This window comes from Dictyostelium discoideum (assembly GCF_000004695.1).
Source record: "Dictyostelium discoideum AX4 chromosome 6 chromosome, whole genome shotgun sequence".
NCBI lineage: Eukaryota > Evosea > Eumycetozoa > Dictyosteliales > Dictyosteliaceae > Dictyostelium > Dictyostelium discoideum.
The window spans coordinates 1,192,500-1,201,358 of NC_007092.3; the positions used below are offsets into that span (position 1 = coordinate 1,192,500).

The 8,859-nt window shown below is 22.4% G+C and overlaps 3 protein-coding genes across 3 annotated transcripts in view; 2 read left to right on the plus strand and 1 right to left on the minus strand.

Moving 5' to 3' along the window:
* Nucleotides 1-84: 84 nt before the first annotated feature.
* Nucleotides 85-2,574, minus strand: DDB_G0292108 (hypothetical protein; the record flags this gene model as incomplete). The annotated part of the gene is made up of 1 exon (XM_629831.1): nt 85-2,574. The coding sequence occupies one exon, from the start codon at nt 2,572-2,574 to the stop codon at nt 85-87; it is 2,490 nt and encodes an 829-aa protein (XP_629833.1).
* Nucleotides 2,575-4,312: 1,738 nt separating this feature from the next.
* Nucleotides 4,313-8,252, plus strand: DDB_G0292186 (NDT80/PhoG-like protein; the record flags this gene model as incomplete). Its single annotated transcript, XM_001134496.1, has 4 exons — nt 4,313-4,395; nt 4,504-4,809; nt 5,142-7,909; nt 8,008-8,252. The coding sequence occupies 4 exons, from the start codon at nt 4,313-4,315 to the stop codon at nt 8,250-8,252; spliced, it is 3,402 nt and encodes a 1,133-aa protein (XP_001134496.1).
* A 415-nt stretch (nt 8,253-8,667) lies between these two features.
* Nucleotides 8,668-8,859, plus strand: part of DDB_G0292110 (patatin family protein) — a gene marked incomplete at both ends in the record, with an annotated part of 1,204 nt that continues 1,012 nt past the window's right edge. Inside the window, 2 exons of the mRNA XM_629833.1 lie at nt 8,668-8,714; nt 8,792-8,859. The exon at nt 8,792-8,859 is cut by the window's right edge and continues 6 nt beyond it. Coding sequence (XP_629835.1) covers nt 8,668-8,714; nt 8,792-8,859 — 115 coding nt within the window. The remainder of the gene's footprint in view (nt 8,715-8,791) is intronic.

Genomic DNA, 8,859 nt, shown 5'->3' on the forward strand with positions numbered 1-8,859 from the left:
AATAATTTATTTCTTTAAAAAAAAAAATATATAAATATAAATATTATTTTTTATTTTTTATTTTTTTTTTTTTTTTTACATTTTTTAATCATTTCTTTTTCCGAATCTTATTGGATCATTTTTAATATTTTTAAAAGAACGTTTGGTTTCAATTTTTGAAGGTAAAAAGACACGAGTTTTCTTTTCAGGTAAACCAACACCTCTTTTGAGTGCACGTTTTCTATCGAAATCATCAAGTACTTGATGATATTGACCCTCTTTAAAATCGGTTAAATGGGGTAGATCATGAATTTCACCCTTTCTATCTACAACAATCTTTGAGATTTTTGATTCACGTGATTTTACATTTGGATTGAATTTAACACGTGGTAAACCATCTTTTGTTGGTGGTCCTTTATAAGTTTCTAAAATCTTTTTCTTTACTAATAATTCAGCAACTGCTCTCTTTTCAATTTTATTTTGATAAACTTCTTCTCTATTAAAGAATTTTGGTGGAGCTGTTTTTGGGAATTCATTTGATATATCTTTGAATTTTTCAATAGTTTCAAAATCTTCATCGCCATCTTCTAATAAGTCTTCATAAATTTCATCATCTCTTTGTTTAATTCTTTGTTGTTGATTTGGTTGATTTCTTGGAACAATGAGTGAACCTTGACCAGTTTGGTGTTTACCTTCACCCAAACCTCTCCATGGACCAGGGATTTTTGAGAATCTACCAACTACACCAGTTGATTTTTCAATTGCTTGAATTAAATGACCTTCATCTAAGCCAACTGTACGTTCACCAACTTTAAAGATCAATCTATCAGGTGAGACAAAAGTTAAAGAGAAACCATTCTCACCATTACGGCCAACACGACCAATTCTGTGAAGATAATCTTCTGAAACATGTGGTACATCTAAATTTACAACTGCATCCAATCCTTCAATATGTACACCACGAGTTAAAACATCTGTACAAATCAATACATTTGTTCCACCAATTGGTGATTCTTTAAATTGAGTTAGGACTTCATTTCTTTGTGCTAATGACATATCGGCATGAATTGAAAATGCATTTACATCTTTAAATGTTGATTGTAACATTTTCTTTGTATTTTCAACACGTTGTTGAGTACGTGCAAATACAAGGGTTTTCTTTTGTTTTAATGAAGTTTTACCATTTCTTCTTAAAAAGTAAATAAGTAAATGATTCTTTTGACGATAATTAACATAGTAGAAATATTGTTTCACTGATGATGGTGCTGACATTTCCTCATTTAAATTTGCAATTAAATGATTTGGTGCGAAACGAGTTATTAAACTATCCATTCTATGAGTTAATGTTGCAGATGTCAAAACGGTTTGCATTGAGAATGGTTTAGTACGTGATCTAATTTGTGGTAAATATTGGAAAATATCTCTAATATCTGGGAAGAAGCCAAGATTAAACAATTTATCAAATTCGTCAATCACTGTCATTCTAACTTGTTGTAATGACAATTGCTCTTGGTTAAGTAATTGATAAATTCTACCAGGTGTACCAATGATAATATCAACACCACTCTTTAAAGTTTTAACTTGTTTTGGTTCATTTACACCACCCATTAATGATAAAACTCTAATTTTACCACCTCCCTCGATTGTTGATTCCTCAATTCTAATATTCTTTATCAATTGATTAATTTCATTTGAAACTTGTGTTACCAATTCTTTACTTGGTAATAATATTAAACCAATTGGATCAATCTCATTAAATGGTTTTTTAATTTTTAATTTTCTAATTCTTTCTAATTTTTCAACTAATTCTTTATTACCCAATTCACTTTGTTTATTTTTATAATATTCATCAAATTCTTTAAATTCATCTTCATTTTCATCATCATCTTCTTCTTCTTCTTCAAATTCTTCTTCTTCTTCTTCTTTATATTCAGCTTCTTCTAATTTTTCAAATTTTTCTTTTTTAAATTTATTATTTTTTACAATTTTCTTTTCAAATGGTTTATCACCATAATCTTCTTCATTAAATAATTCATAATTTTCATCAAATTCATTTTCAATTTGGCCATTCTCTTTGTCTTGTTTTTGTTTTTTTAAATAATTTAATTTATTTCTTTTAAAAGTTGTTAAAATTTGTATAAAAGGTAAGAGGTAAGCACCAGTTTTACCACTACCTGTAACTGATGAGAAAACTGTATTTCTACCTTTAAATATTAATGGTATAACTTGTTTTTGAACATCTGTTGGTTTTTCCCAATTATTCTCTTTAATTGATTCAATCAATTCATTACTTAAACCAAATTCTTTAAAATCATTCTTTAATTTTGGTTCATGTCTTTCTGAATATGTTTTAAATATTGGTCTTTTAATCGTTCCAATTCTTTTATTATTATTATCAACTGGATTATCTTTTCTTTTGGTTCTTGTTGTTGATGTTGAGTAATTTAATGATAATATTGAATTATCATTATTTGAGGGGGGGAAAATTATACTATTATTTATACTATTCCTCAATATTAAGTTTGTTGTTGTTACTTTTGAAAAATTTTGAATATTTAATCTCTTTGATCTATTAATGAGATTTAATATATTCATTTTTTTTTTTTTTTTTTTTTTTTTTTTGGATATTAAAAATAAATAAAAAAAAAAAGTAAAAAAATTAATAAATTAAAAAAACGAAAAATTGACTTTTTAAAAAAACGAAAAAAAAAAATAAAAAAATGATTTCAAAAAACGAAAAAATAATTTTAATAACTCCAATTACTTTTAAATTAAAATTTAAAAATGCTTATAATAATATTAATAATAATAATCCATTTGTTTCTGGCTTTTTCCTGTTTTTTTTTTTTTTTTTATTATTTTTGTTATTTATTTATTTTTTATTTTTAATTTTTATCTTTTTCCAAAAAATAAAAAATAAAAAAGATATTTTGAAAAAATATTAATTTTCGTAAGAAATCTGAAAGGAAAAAATAAAAAAATAAAAAATGAAAAAACAACTTAAATACTTTCACTCAACTTTTAAAATTTAATATAGTTTCATTTAATTTTTGTCCAAACTATCTCTTATAGTTTTTTTATGTATCTCTTCATTTTATGCAAATAAAAAAAAATAAATATAAAAATAAAAAAGTGACTGTTCAAATTTTAAAAGATTTTTATTATTTTAAAATTTAGTTTATTTACATAATTTCCTTTGTAAATATTAAAATTACTTGTTTTAATTTGTTCCATTTCACTAATCCATTTGATTGCCAAATAAAAAACACCAATTTTTTTTTGGATTGGCTTTAATTTGATATCAAATTTTTTATTTTTTTATTTTTTTTTATTCTTTTTTTTTTTTTTATATTCAAGAATTTGTGAGATTTGTTACCTTTAAATGAAGTAAATAAAATTTTTTTTTAATTTTATTTTAATTTTTTTATTTTTTATTTTAAGACCACCATTATTTCGAAATTATTTTAGTATGGGTCCCTCGATATTCAATGAAAATTAGTAAACGTTATTTAAATTTTAAAAACGTTATTAAAATTTTGGATTAAAAAAAAAAAATAAAAATAAAAAAAATTAAAAATTTTCTCCCACATATAACCACACAATAATATTGGTAATCAATTATTATTTGTTTTACTATGAAAAATATATTCAAAAACGAAAAGACACCACCAATCTTTACACACTAATTAAAATTTTCATATAAAAAGCCTTAAGATTTGGATATTTCGAAATATTTTGATTTTTTTTTTCATTTTTTTTTTAATGGCGGCATGGTGTTGATTTTTCTGATTTTTTATTTTTGTTATTTTTTTATTTTTTTAAATTATTTTTTTTTTTTTTTAATTTTTTTTTCAACCAACTTTTTCTATTGTTTTTTTTCATATTTACATCACATCTACCTCAATAGTTTTTTTTAAAATAAAAAAAAAAAAAGAAAAAAAAAAAAAACATTTTTTTTTTATTTTTTTTTATTTTTTTTTTTATTTTTATTTTTTACTCTCAACCCAAACGATAGGTTATAATAATATATATATATTTATTTAAATATAATATCCCTATTATAACTTTAAAGAAATCGGTTTTTTTTTTTTTTTTTTTTTATATAAAACTTTTCTCTTTTTTTTTTAATTTTTTTTTTTTTTTTTTTTTTTTTTTTCATTCAAAAATAAAAAATAATTAAAATATCTAATTATTATTATTTTCCGATTTACAAAAAAAAAAAAAAAAAAAAAAAAAAAAAAAAAATAAAAAAAAAAAAAAGAAAAGAAAAAAAAAAAAAAAAAAAAAAGAAAGAAAAAAAAAAAACAAAATTAAAATAAATAAATAATCACAAATGTTGGGATTATTTAATAATAGTAATAGTATTAATGGTAGTGGTAATAATCAAGATATAGATGAAATAAAAAGGGAACAAATGTAAATATAAATATATACATATTTTTAGTTCAATCAATAAAAAGACATACTAATTTTTTTCAACTTTTTTTTCCACCCTTTTTTTCCACTTTTTTTTTTTTTTTTTAGGAGTAATTTTGATCAATTTGAAGATGGGTTAAACAATAATAATAGTAATAATAATAATAATAATAATAATAGTAATAATAATAATAGTAACAATAATGAAAATATTAATAGAAAAACAGGATCAACATTATTATCATCATCAACCAGTCAACTCAATAGTAGTAGTGGTCAAATATCATTCTCAAAGGATGCTGTTGCTCCGACAAAAAAGAGAAGATATATTGTTGACAAAGATCACATTTTTTCATGGACACCATATTGTAAAGCCTATTGGAATAAATTAATTAATGTTTATGGTGTTGAACTGTAGGTGCAAATTGTTATTATTATTATTATTATTTTTATTATTATTTTATTATTATTATTCAACTCTATCTTTTTTTTTTTTTAACTGATAACAACAAGGCATACACCAAAATTTCATTATTTTCATTTTTCCAACCTTTTCGTACATCCCTTTCACGAATTTTTTATTTTTTATTTTTTTCGCAAAAATTTTTGTGAATTGTTTAACAAAACCAAATTAAATAATCAAAAACTTGCAAATAATAATTATTCAATTTTCATACTCACTTTTTTTTATACCAAAAAAAAAAAAAAAAAATAAAAATAAAAAAAAATAATAATAATAATTATAGCGAACCACCACAATTAAATGTTTCAGCAGAAAAAGGATTTTCATTTAGTGAGGTTGATAATTCATGGATTTATTATAGAAGAAATCATTTTCAATTAGGTATTGGAGTTTCACATTGTTTTCAATTTTTGGAATCATCACCACCACTAATTAGTTTAAATGGATCTATTTACCCAGTTGATGATTTCTATTTATGTATTAGGGGTGTTAAAAATGGACCAGATGTAAATATAAATGAGGAAGTGGAGGTTGAATTATATCAAACCAATTCAAAACGTGAAAAAGGTGAAGAGAAATTACCACCACCAGTTTTAATGACATTTTCAACCAATGTAACAATACCAAGATTACATTTTAGAAAAGCAACCGCAAACAATGCTAGAAAACATAAATTACCAAATCCACAACAAGAATTCTTTAGATTAGTTTTAACAGTTGTAGCAAGAGCTCAATCTCGTGATTTTTGTATCACTTCAATGATCTCTGATCCATTAATAGTTAGAACTGGTCATCCAACTTGTAATCCAGTTTCAAATAATCCAAGTACTCCAGGTACACCAATTAGTAATTTTGATAGTAGTAATAATAATAATAGTAGTAGTAGCAGCAGCATCATCAATAATAATAATAATGGTATTAGTGGATATTCACCACATACAACCGTTACAACCAATTCAACAACAATAATACCTACATATGGAAGTGGCAATAACAATAATAACAATAACAATAATAATAATAATAGTAGTGGTAATTCATCATCTACTTCACCAATGGTTGGACCACTTGGAGTTGTTTTCCCGCCATCACCAATAAATTCATTATCAAACCACAATTCTCCACATTTAACACCAATTCAATATAATAATAATAATAATAATAGTAATAATAATAGTAATAATAATAATAATAATAATAACAACAATAATAATAGTAATAACAACAATAATAATAGTAATAATAATAACCATCAATTCCAATCAAATAATAGGATTTTTAAGGGAAATTTAAGTAACCCCTTTGATTTAAATTATTCACAAAATTCAAATAATAATAATAATAATAATAATAATAATAATAATAATAATAATAATAATAATAATAATAATAATAATAATAATAATAATAATAATAATAATAATAATAATAACAATAATAATAACAATAATAATAACAATAATAATAACAATAATAATAATATATTCAGTCATAATAATAATAATAATAATAATAATAATAATAATAATAATAATAATAATAATAATAATAATAATAATAATAATAATAATAATAACAACAACAACAACAATAATAATAGTCAAAATATTCATTTTTATAATAATAATAGCAATAATAATAATAATAATAATAGTAGCAGTAGTAATAATAATAATAATAATAATAATAATAATAATAATAATAATAATAAAAATAATAATAATAATGGCAACAATAGTCAAATTAATGAAAAACATAATTTGTCATCAAATTCAAATAGTAGTGGTTTTACAGCAGAGCTTTTTTCATCAATAGAAAATACCATAAGAAATAATAATTTTTTAACACAAAAACCACACTTTCCATTTGATCAAACTTTACATCAATTACAGTTTCAAGCACAAAATAATCAATATGATCAAATTAATGGTAAATTAGACAATATTCATAATAATAGTAATAATAATAGTAGTAATAATAATAATAGTAATAATAATAGTAGTAATAATAATAGTAATAATAATAATAATAATAATGGTAGTCACACTGCCAGTGTAAAAAGAAAACTTTCCAATTCATATGACCAACAAAACTTGGAAATTGAATCACCACAATCCTATATATCATCCCCAACACCATACTTTGTAGATAATAAACAACCACAACCACAACCACAACCACAACCACAACCACAACCACAACCGCAACCACAATCACAATCACAATCACAATCACAATCACAATCACAATCACAATCACAATCACAATCACAATCACAACCAATACAACAAATAGTTCAACAACAATTGTCATCACCAACACAATTTTCACAGTCTGAAGAAGTAATATTATCTTCACCATTACAACAACAAACAATTCAATCAATACAACAACAACAACCACAACAACAAGTAATAACAAATCCATTATTACAACAACCTCAACAACAACAACAAAATATTATATCAATTGGAGATATGGATAAAAATATTAAATGGGCACAATCACCAAATGGTGGATTATTTCATTTTGGTAATGTAGGTGTAAATAGCGAAAATCCACAAGAGGCATTATCAGTGAATGGTAATGTTTCAATAAGTGGTATGATGTATCAACCATCTGATAAACGTGTTAAAGAGAATGTTAAACCGGTGAATTCAAAGGATCAATTATCAAATATTATGAAATTAAAGATTTACGATTATCAATTAACCGATGAATGGGTGAAGAGTCAAAATTTAACAGAAACAAAAGATCGTGGTGTTTTAGCACAAGATTTAAATACACCTTCTAATCATATTCCAAATTCTGTAAAACATACTGGTGATAGAATACTTGGTAATGGTAGAGTAATCAAAGATTTCTTGGTGGTAAATAAGGATGCTATCTTTTTAGAAAATGTTGGTGCAACTCAAGAGTTATCCAAAAAAGTTGATAATGTTTGTATGGAGTTGGAAACTTTAGATAAAAAGAAATTTGAAATGTTGGGTCATAAAATGAGTGAATTAGAAAGAACTACAATTCGTGAAATTAAAAAAAATCAAAAAAGAAGTATGTTTTTTTTTTTTTTTTTCTTTATTCAATTATTAAAAATACATACACACACACATACTAACATTTAGTTTTATTTTTATTATTTTTAATTTTAGAAAAAATATTTATTGGAATTGGAGTTTTCACATTATTCGTTATTTTTGGTTTAGTTGCGGTTTCAATTGTTTTAGGTACTAGAAATACAATAACAAAGAATATTACAGTTTATACAACTGGTTCTCCAGGTTATTTGAATGGCGATTGTACAGATTCTGAAAGTGGTTCAAACTCTTGTTACGATTCATCATCTAATAGTGCTATTGATACTACTACTTCTACCGGTTCAGGTTCAATAAAATAAAAATTAACCTGTACCATAAAAATAAATAAAAAATAAAAAAAAAAAAATAAAAAAAAAAATAATAATCACAATAATAATAATAATAACTTGTAAAATTACTGATATATCACCCCCATAACACCCACTTCTCATAATTTTTTTTATATAATAATCATTTATATCTATATCAAATTCAAATAAATAAAAATAAAAAAATAAAAAATAACCCCAGAAACGTCTTTTTTGTAAATTGGATTTTAAAATTTATTGATCGGTTATTTTTGTTTTTGTTTTATTTTGGTTTTATTTTTATTTTTATTTATTTATTATTATATTTTTTTTTTTTTTTTTTTTTTTGTAATCAAACATTTTTTTTAGTTTTTTTATTTATTTTTTAATTAATAACACAATAAACAAACAGTTTATAAACTAAAAAATGAGTGAAGGAGCTAATAAACAAAAAATTTTTATTTCATTAGATGGGTTTGTTATTATTAAAAATAAAAAAAAAAAAAAAAAAAAAGTAAATTTAAATTCTAATTTATTTTAAATTTATAAAGCGGAGGTACTCGTGGATTAATGACAATCCAAATTTTAAGTCATTTAGAAAAAGAATTGGGAAGAAATA